The 16,667-nt window shown below is 35.7% G+C and overlaps 1 protein-coding gene across 12 annotated transcripts in view; it reads right to left on the reverse strand.

Moving 5' to 3' along the window:
- Positions 1–16,667, reverse strand: part of THOC2 (THO complex subunit 2) — a 114,455-nt gene that overhangs the window by 16,243 nt on the left and 81,545 nt on the right. For 4 of the 12 annotated variants that reach the window (XR_007132760.1, XM_047763940.1, XM_047763942.1 and 1 more), the window contains exons 20-33: positions 15,414–15,531; positions 14,673–14,852; positions 13,568–13,732; positions 8,540–8,815; positions 7,401–7,542; positions 6,801–6,958; positions 5,733–5,861; positions 5,232–5,363; positions 4,959–5,143; positions 4,278–4,456; positions 3,936–4,038; positions 2,851–3,281; positions 2,596–2,654; positions 1,096–1,212 (exon numbers count right to left, since the gene is read on the reverse strand). Coding sequence is in view for 8 of the 12 variants with exons in the window: in XM_047763940.1 (XP_047619896.1) it covers positions 1,096–1,212; positions 2,596–2,654; positions 2,851–3,281; positions 3,936–4,038; positions 4,278–4,456; positions 4,959–5,143; positions 5,232–5,363; positions 5,733–5,861; positions 6,801–6,958; positions 7,401–7,542; positions 8,540–8,815; positions 13,568–13,732; positions 14,673–14,852; positions 15,414–15,531 (2,374 nt within the window). In the remaining 4 variants the exon portion in view is untranslated. Of the gene's footprint in view, positions 1–1,095; positions 1,213–1,799; positions 2,655–2,850; positions 3,282–3,935; positions 4,039–4,277; positions 4,457–4,958; positions 5,144–5,231; positions 5,364–5,732; positions 5,862–6,800; positions 6,959–7,400; positions 7,543–8,539; positions 8,816–13,567; positions 13,733–14,672; positions 14,853–15,413; positions 15,532–16,667 lie in introns of those variants that run through there. The other 8 variants (XM_047763945.1, XM_047763944.1, XM_047763943.1 and 5 more) reach the window with 6 other exon arrangements.

The raw sequence follows: 16,667 nt of genomic DNA on the forward strand, positions 1-16,667 counted from the left end.
TGACATATACAATCCCAAACTGGTTATGAAAACCTACTATACTGGAATACATATTTAATGTAGCCAATGAAGTTTTACTTTAAAAGAAAGCATTCACAGCACAGCTGATTCTCTTTTGATTAATACAGTATATTCTAAAAACAATGCTACAATTTCAGGACAAAGGCACATTGGCTAATCTAAACTGTTAAAAATTAGTGCTTTACTTGCCCAATATCCACAGACATTTCATTATAAAGCTGTAGTTCTAAAAGCAGTTAGTACTGTCAACTGGCTTTGTTTCAAATTTCATTTTGTACTGGTCCACCAGTAAGAATCATATTTAGCAGATATAAGAGGAGGCAAAGTAGAAAATCAAAGCGAAATAGTGTACAAATTTTATAATAATAACGACAAAATAACATGAACATTGGACAATTCAACTATAATAATGAAATGAATGAACTCTGTAATAAGATACACAAACTACACATTATCTTTAGTAGCAGAATACTCAAGAAAGTAGAGGAATAGGCAAGAATTAATACTGACATGTAAGCACAACCATCAAGTTGAGCATTCCCCTCCAGGAGAATGATTAGTTCACGTTAACCATATTTCTTGATATTATGCTACAACTACCAAAAAGGTAGCTCAGCAGAGGCAATATAAAGACTTCTATGGATTGAGATGGGCTCAGTTTTTAGAACAGTTATGTGAATTCATCAGATTAATTTTTTGGCCTTTTGGGTTATCTAAAAAAGTTAGAAAACAGCCTGATAGATTGTTTTGAAAAATTAAATAAGCCTACTCCCCCTAACAAACCAACAACTCCTTCCCCAAACCTTAACCTTATTTCCAGATTTTGAAGCATAAAAGGATAATGCATAACAGCAAGCAAGGAAGATTATAGAAATGTTGCCACATTACACACATTTTATAACAATTTCATTGAAAAGGACCATTGTCATCCACTGTTTCAGTTTGTGATAGGTATTTTTAAAGGTTATTCCACTAGTTTACTAAATTTACTAGGGTGAAGGTATCTACTAAATAAATGAAGTAAAGAATTTTTCTTTGTTTTACTTAGGCATGATGATTTTAAAAGACTCAAACCTTTGCTGAAGACTCCTTGAGTTCGATGAGATTGTCCTGTAGAAAATGAATGGAGATGACAGGTGAGCTGGCATAGTTCTCAGAACCCAGAGGAACTTTGGGAAGTATGGCTGTAACCTGGAAATAAACCAGCTACTTCTTGTGAGGATAAATCTCATGATGTCATTATTATATGAATATCAACAATAAAAAAACAAAAGCAAAACTATGTAATGGAATTGTAATGTTAAAAAAATTATATGTACTCAATGTAACAAAAATTCTCTGATTAGAATTTTAAAAAAAAATTAACACTGTATTTAAGCGTTAGGTAATATTAAGAAGCTTAGGAAAGCAAAACATTTTTTCTCCACAAAAAGTTTAAAATAGTGGAGATCACTGTGGAAGAACAACATTGTCATATACTTTCATAGTTTTTTTTTAATAGGGAGGTTTCAAATTTACTTTACTTGTGACTCTAACACAAATATACACATATTTTAACCTAGCCAGAAAACTCAGTGGCATTACATAAACAAGATAACAGAAAGTATTCTATAAAAGAGTAATTACTTTTTTGCAAAGTGCCTCTAATGGTGAATCTCATACCTCCCACAAAAAAAAGCACTTAAAAAAAAGAAAGAAAAGGAAATCAATTACAGTATTCCACCACAGTGCTCTTAACGAAGAATTAGTTAACTTACAGGTTTAAAAGTTCAACGTACTGCAAATTCAAAGATTCCATGAAATTAGATGACTTTAGAATTAAAATTAAATATGGAGCAAGGAATGGCTACCCTGAGTCTTCAAGAAGGCTACACCCACGATTTTGTGCTGCAGTTGAATGCCTGGGGTTTCTCTTTGCTGGGTGGTAGGATTGGATGCCACATCTGCTTTTATCGTAACGCAAGGTTCAACTTGTTGGGAACCCAATGGGTATAAACAAACCTCCAAGGGAAGATACAACAGAAGCTGCATGCTCACTGAATATACACAACTACAGGAGAACTGATCACCAAGGAGACTTTAAAATGGAACTCCTTTCAAGACTCCTTCTTAGAAGGCACACATCGGTATGATGCTCATCAAGAAGCATGATGAATTCAGAGGTATCTTGTTTATCCTGTATCATCCAGGAAGTCTTCAGTGCTATATATTCTTCAATATTTATGCTGAAAAATAGGCTTCATTCTGCTGAAAAGATTCATTTGCTTGTAGCTACCATTGCACTCCAAAAAAGACTGCTTAAAGCAGTGAGGCACTTCTGGGTAAAATTTCTCTTGCACTTTGAAATGCTACAAAATTAGTGCTAGGTCCTTGAAGTTGTAATATTTTTATAATAAAAATACTCAATAGGAAAAAATATCAGTCAACCAATATGTAAAAATTTCATTTTCTAAAGCAATATAAAACCTCCAGTGGCTCCAGTGAATACTTGGCACAAGACTTGAAGGAAGTCAGGACACGTATTCCAAACAGGTGAGCCTAACATGGACGTTGCCTTCCTCAGGCTATACTAACCTTTACTGTTGAGGAATGTGATGGAGAAGGGTGGGTATCAATTTTACGACGTTTCTGTTCTGTTGGGACAAAAAGAAATAGTCACAATATGGTATATTTTCACTTTTTCCACTTTTAAAAAAATCACCAACTTCTAAGGTTACCAAGTCTTAGTTCTCCCTAGAAAAGTCCCTAGATAACTTGCAAAAACAATAAGACAAAAAGCAACTTTATATTACAACAATCAAAAACAAATACAAAGGAAGACAAACTTGCCCCTTTCAGGCTCTGCAATATCTGATCGGGGAACAGGTGACTTCAAGGACCCAGAAACTGGTGTTTTCTCTCCTCCTTTAACATTTTCCTTTGATTTCATTTCCTTTGCTATATCTCTTTCTCTGGATGGTTCCTTCTCCCTTTCCTTTTCTTGTGTCGACTTTGATTCTACGTTGGGTACAGTGGTCTTGAATTTCTCATCTTTAGCCTTTTCTTCCTTCTTGAATTTTTCTTTCTCTTTGTCAGACTTAGGTGTTCTTTCCTTCGTTTCTCTTGCTTTTTCATCTTTGTTTGGTCGTTCTTCCTTCGGTTTTTCTTTACCATCTTTACCAAGTACTCTGGCCTCTGGAGTAGTAGCTGGAGTCTTTTCTTTTTTCTCTTTTTCTTTCTCTTTCCCTTTTTCTTTGTCATTTTCTTTAACAGTTTTGCTGCTTAAGAATAAAAACATCAGATTTTAAGACAAATGGTCATAAAATATATTCAATATATTATAAATCATAAACAGTTTCTACTGGCTTCAAAATTCCAGAACTAAGAGGAGCCCTTTGAAAACTAAAGGACAACTTTAAGACAAGTAAAAAGGAAGCACTTCCTTATCCAATAAATAATAACCACATTCACAAAGAGTAGATTATGAAGACTGATTAGAGTGACATCAGACCTTTTTGTATATGTTCATAACCTTTCGATTACAAAGTAACAACCAAAAACTTTCCCTTAAGCCAACTAAGGGTGTTACTATCAGGAACTGGATTACTTGGCTGGATGGATCACTGGTCTAACTCAGTATAGGCTTTTCTTATATTAATTATCCTTACACAGACTTTCCACAGCAAACACTCTCAGTACTAAAAAAAATTTTAACTTCACTCCCCTGCATATTCCAACAAAGGAAATAAAGTCAGCCTCAGTATTATAAAAAACATGAAGATGGCAAACACATTATCAAAATAGTGGTATATACAAAATTTCTAAGTCCAAAATAAATGACTTTCATAGTATTCAACTATCACTCTTTCATCCATGTCTACTGAGGCTAATCACATTAGAAATCAGGATTTTGACATACAGCACAGTGTTCCTACCTGTTAGAGCCACTATTTCCATTGCTTGAATTCCCTTTCGGTGTGGCATTAGAAGCTTTATTAACAGCTTTCACACCACACTGAGATCTCTCCCTTGATTTATCTGAAATAAAGGTAAGGTTTTATTTGACAAGCCCCTAGATATAAATAAACTACAATTTTACAGCAAAATCATTAGAGACAAAAGCAAGAAAAGGCTGATTATGTCTTAAGTTATATACTTCTACTTAGGGAATTAAAAAGGATTACTAATCAAGCATTTTACTTGTCATGTGATACAGAATATTTTAAACACTTTTGAAATAAAATGTATTACTTATAAATTTCTACAAATAAGCATACCAGTCTCCTCAGTACTGCTTTCATCTGATTTAGATGCACTTCCTATCGATGAAGAAGAAGGCCCACCACCAGGCCCATTTTGTACACTGGCAACTGCATTCCTCGGAGGGGGGTCTTTGTGATGAAATTCATTTTCAGGTATCATGTATGACTTTCTACTTTTCAACTGCCCAGAGTAGCTGAAAGTCGCACAAAGTGTTTAAATATACAAATACAAATCAAAAAGCACAAACATGGGGTTTAAAAGAATAAAATTAGCAAGTTATTCACTCTGCTACTTGGTTTCAGAGAATGAAAAGTATTAATTTTCAGAAAGTTCCTGAAGGTCTTTACTAAGAGCCCTAGATCATTTCTTAAAAATGAAAATTTCAATGTATACTAATCCTTCAACTAAAGTGCCTTTTTTTCACTACTGAAGATCTGCTAACTGATGATAAAATTACATTTCCTCCAAATCAAGACATATTATATGACTTTTGTAACTATCATCCAGTATAGACCGGAAGCTGATAATCAGAAGTGACAACTCTCACCAGCCTGTGGGAACATGATCGCATAATCTCCCATAATCTCCTGAAGTAAAGCAGAAGATAAACTTCAACACTGTAAAACATTTTAAAGTCTTCAGAATCCTTCTGTAATCTAGTCTCATAAATCACATTAAAGTATAATTTGTGTTACCCCATAGCCAATGCATATAGATCTGGCCTCTTCTCTTTTTCCTCTTGGCAGATTTTATGCACTCTTCTTTCCAAAGCCTGACCAAGATTCAAAACTTTTGGGTACCAAGGAAGTATTTTTGTTAGCACAATCAAGATATTCCTGATGTGAGTATATTCGCCTGTTTCAAGGCAATGTACCGATGCCTACAACAAACATTTTAAGATCTGTTACTATAAAAGGATAATTATGAAGAGAAAAAAACACCTTTAAGAAATACAATTTTTTTCTTACCTTGGTTAGTTTGTAATGCCATTTATGTACAACATGTCGAAAATTTTCATAATCTAACTGATCAGCTTTATTTCCACCATCAAATCCAGTTGCCCGTAATATAGTAAGAAATCCTGGATAATTCCCACATTCCTACAGGGGGGGGAAAAAAAAAGTCTGTCACTTTTAAAGAAAAATCCTGTCCTCCAAAATAGCAAAAGCTGAAACCTAAGTAGACTACATTAATGATTCCCTGTGAAAACATATATATTTGAATGATAGGTAGTTTTCACAGAAATATTCAGCTTACTCAATGGTATTAATTTGGAATGTCAGTTTGAGACAGGATTTTAAAAAAATAGAGCATTTTAAAAATAACGAATGAATTATGCTTAAATTTTAAACACTGTTTTACAATTGAGCCTTAAACTCAGCTTCCCTTTTAAAACTGAACAACCCAGAGATTACTGGAAGTGGTCATTGTATAGATGGGTAAAATATAAGACTATTTGTTAGTCATACCTTTTCATACGTGGCTCTATCACTGTGCCACCTGGTCACGGTCTCTAACATGCAGCATAGGAATCTCCCATATCGACTAGCTTCATTTTCAGTACAGCTTGCAACTGTGTAAATTATATCAGAGAAAACCTACAGAAAACAATGTGTGAAAAATAAAAACAAATCAAGGTCAAAATTAGTTCAAAATATTAAAAGATTATGCAATAGCAAATCATAATAAACAGGTAAGTTTAGTCAAAGCACATCTTCCCCTTTTATATTCACAATTCCAGAGACCTTTAAAATGTTTGGCTTTTGTAAGGAAATAGTACATTCATAAAGCAACAATAACAAGAAAAAAAAAAAGCACTTTTATAAAAAAAAAAAGAAAGCTGATCTACAATGACAGAAGAAAAAACTATCATGACTATTACATTATAACTTCTTTTAAGAAAGACTTAGCCATAAATATTACTGGGGTTAAGGTGATAGTAAGCAGAGGCAAAGATGACAGAAACTAGAAATAGGCAGCTGACAGGCTGTAACATATATTACACTTTTAAACCACAAATGCAGTAATTTATTATTAAGAAAAAAAGCCAGATATAAAAATCTGTGAATGTGGCCATATTGAAAAGCATCCCTGCTTTTATATATGTGCAAAAGTGTAAGGGTTTTTCGTTGTTTTTTGAGGGGGTGAAAGTTAAGAATGGAAAAGAGAGTTCTGCCTATTATGACAAACATATAAACCAGAATGCTGAGTTAACAGATTAACTAGGGGTGCTTATTATGTATCAGGCACTATTCAAAGTGCTTTTATGTGTATTGACTCATGTAATTCTCACAACAATCTTATGAAGTAGATACTATTATCCCATTTTACAGATAGAAAACTGAGGCACAGAGAGGTTAAAAAAAACTTGCCAAAGATCATATAGCTAGAAAGTAGCAGAGTTAGGATTCAAGTTCAGGCACTTGGCTCTCGAGTTCATGCTTTTAACCACACACACAATAATACCTCTACAGACTAAAATCTTTAGCTATCTTTGTGTGAGACTTTTTTTAAAGGTTGCAAAAAAAAGAACTTACTCGATCATAGCAAAGAAGTGTGGAAAAATTTGGAGTTTTCTGTTGATGTACCAATTCAACAAAACGAGCACAGTAAACAGCATCAATTGCTGAAAAAATACATCGAGGAAATATACACAGCTGTAGAAATTTTGTGATGGTCTCATTTTTGGTAGATTCTAAAAATAAGGGAAGAATATATTAAGTGGTAAACTTCTTCCTCAAGTGCCTCAAGGTCACTAAACATGACAACATAAACTTTAGTGTAGAGAATGCTATAAAACCAAACTATTTATAGTTTGTAACCAAAAGGTCATGCCTGGGATAAGACTTTCATTTTCACTCTGTGGACATTTTTCTACCTATAATTTCTCCAGAAATATGATTTTATACACAAAAGTTGAATGATAAGCTGCCAATATTGTAGTTAAAGTTAATTTTACCAGCAAATTAAATCAGTTCCTTCAGTGAACTTGTGAAGTCAACTCTGCATTAATGAATAGAATGGGATAGTAAACACTGAATTGAAATACAAACAATACACTTCAACACCTCCAAAGTTACAAAGGTTTGCTTCTGTAATGTAGCAGTAGCAAGAATTTAACAATTTCAGCAACATACTTGCTAAAAGCCAGTTGTCCTTTTCCAGTTTCAGTCTCTGTAGAACTCGCTGTACATGTTCCATCTGTTTCTTTTCTTCTTCAAGAAGCTTGTCCTGAAGGGCAGTACATCGCTCCTTCTCTTTTTTCTTTTTATTTGGAGGCTACAAAGTATAAGTTAGATACTTTTCTAACTACAGGCACATTACTTCCTCTTCTTTTAATTAAAAAATTCAGAGATAGATGCTGATATTTTATACTAATTCAACAGGGATGTTCAGGAGTCCACACGGATGTGCTTTCACTTCCATTCAACAAATCCAAGACAAAATCAGTCTTTGTACACTATCAAAACATGCTACCTTCTCAACATTGGTACTTTTAGTCTGAGGCATGGAGTCATCTTTGATCCTTCCTTCTCCATTCCAATATTCCAATTGCTTACAAATCTTTTGCATTCCCACTACTTCCACCATAGCCTATGCTCTCAGTACTTCATAATGAATTACCCAAAAAGCCACCTAGCTGGTCTCCAGCCTAATGCCAGTCCCTTCCTCGTATCCCTCATACCACTGTCACAAATAATCTTTCTAAAGTACCATTTTTTTTACCATTATCACTTCCCTGTTCAAGAATCTAAAATAGCTCTCAATTTTATAAAGCTTTCTTTTCTAACTTTAACCACTCTACATCATCTGACCACATTTTAACCATTCAAATTTATCATTAAGCCCACTGAGTAAAGTAAAAGTAGTCTCTTTAGACTACTTCATACCTTTGGGAAAGCTCTAGAGTGGCCAATTTGCCACCACATTCCCAAAATCTACCCAGTTCAAGACTCACCTCTTTAATAAAGCTTTCCCCTAAAGAATTCTCATTCTGCAAACATCTATTGCCCTTGCAATTGGAGTTACATGGATCATTTTAAGTTGCTAACATAGCCTTCAGTAGAAATGCAAACTCAAATATCTTTTGATTGATCATAACCTCCATGCCCTCACCACGCCCTTGCCCTCACCAATTAAGAGCTCACCTCTAACCCCACTCAAAAAATTTTGCATAAGAAGATAGGAACCTGAGCTAGCACAATTCCAAAGTATGGCTAATGTTGAGTTAATACCATGAAGTTACTGTATTTGTGCTACTAGAACAAAAACCTACCATTTCCTGATTGTCATCAATTGCTTTCATCTGGACTTTAAGTTTATTGACTTCCCGTTCATAGCTGGTATGTGGAACTGCAAGGTCATACATTGTCAACGACCAGAATGTGGCATAGAATTGAGGGCTGATGTCATCCCAGACCTTGGAAACATGTAAGGAAACCACTGCTTCATGGACAGGAGCCATCACCATTTCACATGATGTAATGTACTTATGAACTTTATGTTGCTGTTTACTTCCCTTCTCTGATTTTTTAAGTTCATCATACTTTGACTGGAGATAAAAAGTAAAAACACACACATACAACATAATTCATAGCACTGATTTTCATAATGTAAAAACATAGGTTCCCTTTTCAAGAATCAAAAGATGAGCAAACAAAACTGTTGTAGTAATTCTAATTTCTTACCAAGAACATTTCTTTTAAGATGAATCATCCCTGGAAGCTGTTTCAATATAGTCCTGTGTGCTCACTAGGTAAGAGCTTTTCAAAATATTTTTATTGCATCTGACCTGTTGAGTAACTGAAGAGACTATGTGGGGCCCCTGCCCTTTTCCCCCTCTCAAGGATTGAACATGTAGGGTTTCCACCCCCGCTTTTGAGAGGAACTAACTTTTGAGAGGAACTCCTGCTTTTTAAAGGAACCAAGCAGGAGTTCCCATCATGGCTCAGTGGTTAACGAATCTGACTAGGAACCATGAGGTTACAGGTTTGATCCCTGGCCTTGCTCAGTGGGTTAAGGAACCGGTGTTGCCCTGAGCTTTGGTGTAGGTTGCAGACATGGCTCAGATCCCACGTTGCAGTGGCTCTAGCATAGGCCAGAGGCTATGGCCCTGATTCGACCCCTAGCCTGGGAACCTCCATATGCCGTGAGAGCAGCCCAAGAAATGGCAAAAAGATTAAATAAATAAATAAATAAAAGAACCAAGCAGAGGGTCTTAACACTAGTAAAGAGGCAGAATGGAACTAGTAACAGCCAACTAAGACAGAATGTTTTATCACTGCATGTAGCCCTTATCAGCTGTTACAATTTGTCAATTAAGAAGCTGGATCAGGGAGTTCCCACTGCAGATCACCAAGTTAAGAACCTGACTAGTATCCATGAGAACGTGGGTTTGATCTCTGGCCTTTCTCAGTGGGTTAAGGATCCGGCATTGCCGTGGCTGTGGCTTAGGCTGCAGCTCCGATTTGACCCCTAGCCTGGGAACTCCCATATACCACTGGAGCAGTCCTAAAAAGCAAAAAAATAATAAAAAGCTGGATCAGGAGTTCCCTGGTGGTCTAGCAGTTAAAGGATTTGGTGTTGACACTGCTGTGTCTCAGGTTCAATCCCTGGCCCAGGAACTTCCACATGCCGTAAGCACACCCCCCAAAAATGGTGGATCAACACAAAGAAAGGTTATCAGAACATTACCATAAGACCACTAAGTAGGGTGACCAACTGTCTAGGTTTGCCAGTGATTGAGAGGTTTCTCAGGATGCAAGACTATAATGCTAAAACTGGAAAATAACCAGGCAAACCAGGACAAACTGGTCACTCTACTGCTAAGCTAAATAAGATTTTCTATAAATGGCTATGGTATACTGGAATTTAAAGCATATGGCAAGTGACTTACTACAGATTTTTTTTTTCCCTGATTGGTTTATCCTAATTGGGGGGAAGAGTCAGAGGAAGGCCATAACTAATTATATGAGAAAAAGAAAATGTTAGTACAATGGGAGGGTCTACATATTAGTTCACAGAATATATGCCAAATGTAAAAAAGAAAGTAATACAACGTGGAGTGAGTTGTTACTATTGTCTCACATTCTTCAGTCTCTTTAAGATGAAAGAGCTGTCACCCAGAAAACCATCTGGGTTAGGCATCATCCCTGAAGATGAACCTAAAAGGAAATCTAAAACTAGCTTCTTCTATATGTTAGAAAAGCACTTAAATCATTCAGTCTGTGCTAAACATGGAACTCAGAACTAGAAGGTCAGAAGTCAAAGGTTCTGCTTCCACTTCTGCATCATCATAGGCAAAGAGTCTTGGCTCCTTACAGCCCAGCTGCCGTCCCTCCTGATGCCGCCATACCCCAGGCTCAGTGGATTGAAGGTGTAACAAATACTCTTTGTTCCACAGGGTACCCCAAGCAGGCTTTGAGAATCATGTAATTAATTTATGAGTGGGAAAATTTATGTCCTATTATTCCCATGTTAGAGAGCATGCTGATAACTACTGAAGCCACACAGGTGACAAAGCTATAAAGACTATTACTTATGACAGAGACAGAATAGGAGCTGGGATAAGAAAGACTTTTAAATTTTTGAGGGCGGGCCCTACTGACGGCAACTAATATGAATCTATGTATGCAGAGTAACATCTGTTGAACTTCTAACAAAATGTAGAATAAAACAGTGCTCAAATTACCTGCATAAGATAGCCTATTTACCTAATTTGGGCAATATTTAGAATATGAACTGGGAGAAAAGCCGCTCTTTCAAACCAGTGTTGCAAGGTAGGTATCAACAATTAAAAGTGGAAATTAGGTTACAGGTATGAGAGTGTTTGTTACATGATAGCCCTCTCCCCAATCCTTTGGTTCCGAATCTGTGACTTCTATTGCTAGGTACCCCCTAGCTCCTATCTAGTTGGGAAAAAAATAGGCTTGATCAGAAAAGACAGCTATACTTCATGAATATTTCCTTGTCTAAAGTCTGTTTAACCACTCTTTAAGCTCACATCTTCAGTCAAATGGAGAAGTGTAACAGCTCCACATCTTAAGTCACCTAGGAAACTAGACCTATGTGACAGAGCTGATATCCACTGCTACTGCTGTACTTCTAATCGCTGTTCAAAAGTTCCTGTTGGCCTAATAATCTGAGCAGTGTTTGGATGGCTGAATTATTCCCATGAAAGCCTGCCAGTAGTCAATTTACGGAAGGAAACCAGCAGCCCACTAATACTAAGAGGCAAAAGCAAAGATCCCTAGGGAAGCTTGGATGCTCAATCCAGTGTAACCAAGGTTCCCAAGGAACTCCCTTTCCAGAGGGTGGCATGTGACCTATCTCTGACTTGTTTGTATAGCCACCTCTGTACGGTTCTGTTTTCTTCTTCAACCTGAGAGAGAAATTTGTTTGTTCAGATATTTGTATCTCTTAAATGACAAAAGACACAATATTTTACACAGACTACAGGAAAGGTAGCTTGGTATGAACGACCTGGTTGATTTTCTGATCTAGAAATCTTGAGCAACCAGGTGTTCCTGTTTGCTAGGGTTCAACATCACTAATTTGTGTTTACTTCTCAGTATAGCACAGGGCAGGTCAGAATTTCTTAGATGAAGCAATTCTCCCGCCTCAATCCTTGAAGAAATCAGGTCCCCTGCTGTATAGCTGAGACTAATCTACTGTGGGGTGGGGCAACAACACAAGACATAACTATACAAAGAGAGCATAACAATTTTTTTTGGATTGAGTCTAAAGGAGTAGGACCCAATCCTACTCCCTTATTCCCTTTTTCCCTCTAGAGAGTATAGCACAGTATTATAAGTGATAACTGAATCAATTAATATGGTTAGTTGTTAGAGGCAAATGTGAGACTACAGCAGTTGATATATAAACGCTAAAAGCTGATGGCTGATTAAATGGTCAATTAGACTCCAAATTTCTCAGCACCCTTTTCCATACCTCTACAGCACAGCCTTGTATATTCCTACTGGGAATAAAGAAGGGATCCTAGTTTAGGAGAAATGACAAAGATCTTCCCCAAAATATGAAGTAAAAGCCCTGCACAATACAGACTGAAAAATAACAACAGGGCCAGAATCCAAGGCTACAAAAAAATGAAGAATATGCTGGGGCTCCAGTAAGAGTGGAGAAGTACCACAGTTTCCAAATAGAGGACTGACAACGGCCCTGAGGGAAAAGGAAAAATAATTCCTATTAGAGGTAAGAGCTTTGGAATTCCCGTTGTGGCACAGCGGAAACAAATCCAACTAGTATCCACGAAGATTTCAGTTCCATCCCTTGCTTTGCTCAGTGGGTCGAAGATCCGGAGTTGCCATGAGCTGTGGTGTAGGTCACAGACGCAGCTCAGATCCTGCATTGCTGTGGCGTATTGCTGTGGCGTACACCAGCAGCTGTAGCTCCAATCCAACCCCTAGCCTGAGAATTTCATACGCCACACATGCAGCCCTAAAAAGCAAAAAAGAGGTAAGAGCTTTGAAAGGGCAGAATCCAGGTGGCAGGTAAAGAAGAGAAGGGAGGGCTGTCTCCTCTTTCCCCACATTCTTACTTAAATGTCAGTAGTCATTAATGGGATACTATTGCTTGGGAGGATTTTCAGTTTGCTTTTTGTTGTTTGTTTTCAGTTGTATCATTTAGGTGGAGAGAAATAAAACAAGAACCATAAATATACCTTTTCTAGAAGTTACACAACAGAGAGTGCAAGGGTTTCCAAAATGTTTAGGGATCATTAGGTCTGTCAATTTGTCTTTAATTCTTTCAAGGCAGTATGCGTGATAGCAAGTCAACTATCTGACAAGGATACTGTCACTGAGGAAACAGGATTCTCTGTATTCAGAGAAACAGGAGTGTTTCTCAGAATGATGTACTATATTTGCCTACATCAGAATCATCTAGTGCTTCTTAAAAAATAAATAAACAAATAAAAATCCCCGGGTATCATTCAAGTTACTAAATTAGAATTTGTAGATATCAGGTTGAGTTTCCAAGATGCTTCAATGGTGATTATTCTCTAATTCCCTGGTGATCTACACTAATGTTTGAGAATTAGTTCCAGAGGACCCATAAGACATCAACTTGGACAATCGGTGTAGTAACCGTAAAATTATAGAACTAGTAAAACTTGCTTTTTAAAGGGGTATTTTCATTGTCCACTGCTCACAGCTAAGTATTAACACAAGAGTAACTCTAAGAGACATAATCTATATTAATGTCAACTTAAAATGCATTTACAAATAAAAAAGTAACAGGCAATGTGGAATCATCCTTGAATGGCAGCAAAGATACTTATACTTACCGAAATATGATGTGCATACATTGGTCTAGACAGGAAAAATGCTGCATCATGGGGTGTGTGAAATTCATTACAGAGCACATCAATTGAAGGCACTCGCTTTATATAATCTTCTGTGCTTAGATTAGATGCTAAAAACCCACCAAATTGTACCAGGGTATCATGACACTAAATTTTAAAAATAAGACAAAAAACACAAATGTATTACCATTTTACAGAACCAACATAACATTTTCTAAAATAACTAAGATATGTTATTTTAACAATATTTTGTTTAACCAATAAGAATTCAAATTTTACTACTTGAAAGAACTTTGGAGACAATCTACAAACTTAATCATATAACCATATTACAAAAAAGACCCCCAAGTCCTAAAGAGTTGACTAACCTAAGACTTTAATAGTCAATCAAAGTCTCAAGTTCCAGGCTATTATTGTTGATCACTTTTAGCAGTAGAATATATTTATCTATCACATAGAACAGTTTTATGTACATACAAGCCAATTCTCTGGCCCTTAAAAGATGAAAACTTTGTAAGATATACATGATTTTTTTATTTTTTTGTAATATAGTGAGTGATGGTTAAACACATTTTTTTAGGCTAATCATAGGTTTTGGTGCTTAATATTTAAAATACATTTTAAAATATGCTTTATAAAGTTCTTATCTACCTTGTAATTGAAATTCCAAATTTTCAGAGATCAAAAAATATATGAAAGCAAACAACTTGAAGTTCTCTACTTAACTGAATACCTTCTACATATTCCTACATTTCCTATAGCCATTTCTTAAATATCATAATTCATTAATTCACACAGAAATAGTCCCTATTTCCAGAATGTCTATTTTATATATATGATATAGATGTATACACACATCTATATCATATGATGTGCAAAGCAACATTTTTCAAATTATATCACATTCTATATTTTCAATTATCATAATTAAAAAAATCCACAGGGAGTTCCCCAGTATCTCAGTGGGTTAAAGATCTGGCATTGTCACTCTTGTGCCTTGGGTTCGATCCCTATCCCAGGAACTTTCACACACTGTGGGCGCAGCCAAAAAAAAAATCCACAGAAACATAAGGTGGCTTTAACTTGCCTGATCATAGAGTTTTCCCACAAGTTTCAAATGTTTCTCTCCACCTTCCTGAAAGATTACCCCATTCCTCTGCTGAGCCATAAGCAAACAGAGAGGAAGAGCAAGATCATGGTCTAATAGTGCATCCTTTAATCTCTGGGAAGATTTTTTAGTGTTTCTTATCTGGCCAAAATAACCACCCTGCAAAAAGAGAAGACATAAATTTACCAGTGTCCCAGTACATAATGCATGCTATCTGATCTGGAAAAAAAAAAAAAAAGAAAAGAAAAGAAAAGAAAACATTCAGATACAATCCTGAAGATAAAAAAACTCAGACACTCTATATTCCTTACCTCTTTTTTCAAATTTATTTTACTGCCACTTACTTTAGTCACTGAATTAAAGATAACTGTCAAGTGTCTTTAAACTTTTATGTATTTTCCATTTTCTACCGTGCAGCCCCTTTTTAGTTAATGTGGAGCAGATTTAACAGATTTATGCCAGTTAAGAGTTCTGAGGATCACAGAAGATTTGATATTTATTTCCCTTACAGAGTCTTACTCTCTTTCATACTTTCAGTTTTTTTTAAAGCTTAAATTAGTATATCACAATTTTTTAAAGGGAGGTGGGGGCGATTGTAAGAGGAGGACATGTATGGCTTTGACATTTAGCTTTATGTACTTATGTGCTGTTTAAATTCTTTATTATGAGCATGCATACATTTTGAATTTTAAGTCAATGAACAAAAGTAGCAACTCTCACCTCAGCTTTTAGTTGCTCTCCACCAGTCATGGCCTCTAGCTGCTCCATTGTCATTTCTTCCGTAATTTCTATTCCTGCCATTTTTTGTACCACTTCTTTCAATATAAGCAGGTCAAAACTATTTAGGAAAAATAAGAAACAGTCTATAGTTGAAATCTCAAACATAAAAGTAAAAATGAATTGTAATTAATATACTCAGAATCTCTAAATTATTTGTATATATAATTATTGGGGAGAAATATCTGAAGTGATTTTTAAGGAAAAACTGCATTCCTAGAACTATACTGAAAAGTATTTGGGAGATGTAATGTGTTTAAATTTTAACTTAGAAATAATTTCAAACTTACAGATAGGCTACAAAGATAAAAATAGTATAAAGCACTCTCATATAGCCTTTACCTCTACTTCACCTATTAACATTTTTACTCCTGTTCAATATATCATTTGTTTTCTCTCTCTCCCTATCTTCATACACATACACACACACAATTTTTTGAACTATTTGAGAGTAACTTATCTAGTAAGAAACATTATTTTAGAGGTACCTAAAATTCCTAATGTATTACCTAATAATATAGCTATTCTCTTACATAACCACAGCATAGTTATCAATGTTAGGAAATACTGATACAATGCGTTTTTACTGATCTACAGGTTATACTTCATTTTTATCAGTCAACCCAATGTCTTTCATGGCATTTTTTTCTCCTTCAGTACATGATGGGGTGTGCGTGTGTGTATTTGTTTGTACCCATGGCATGTGGAAGTTCTTAGGCCATGGACTGAACCCACGCCACTGCAGTGACAATGCCAGATCCTTAAACCACTGCACCATAAGAGAACTCCAATATATTTTTGATGATATAGAATCATCTCTCTAAACAATCACACATACTTGGAAGGAATGAAGGAAAAAGGAAAAAAGGAACACAAGTTTCAAGTTGTGGTATTTGAGCCTGAGAGTTTAATGGCCTGCCTTAAGCATATTTATTACTGTGCCACCAGTTATGTATTTGAATTATCAATGTTTACGACTGTCAATGGAAATAAACTTCCAAGATCTTCCTTAATTAGTTAAGTAATAAAGGTAAAGTGAAAACATTCTTTCCTACAAAACAGGTTACAGATGTTTTCCCAAAGGTAAAGCTAAGTATACCCAAAGCACAAGTTAGTGGACAAAGGAACAGTTTTATAAGGTTCTCGTTAAATGTTTACTCTCTCAACTTGCCTTGCTTCCCTAAACATAGTTTTTGA

The sequence above is a fragment of the Phacochoerus africanus genome, chromosome X (genome assembly GCF_016906955.1).
Source record: "Phacochoerus africanus isolate WHEZ1 chromosome X, ROS_Pafr_v1, whole genome shotgun sequence".
NCBI classification, from domain to species: domain Eukaryota; kingdom Metazoa; phylum Chordata; class Mammalia; order Artiodactyla; family Suidae; genus Phacochoerus; species Phacochoerus africanus.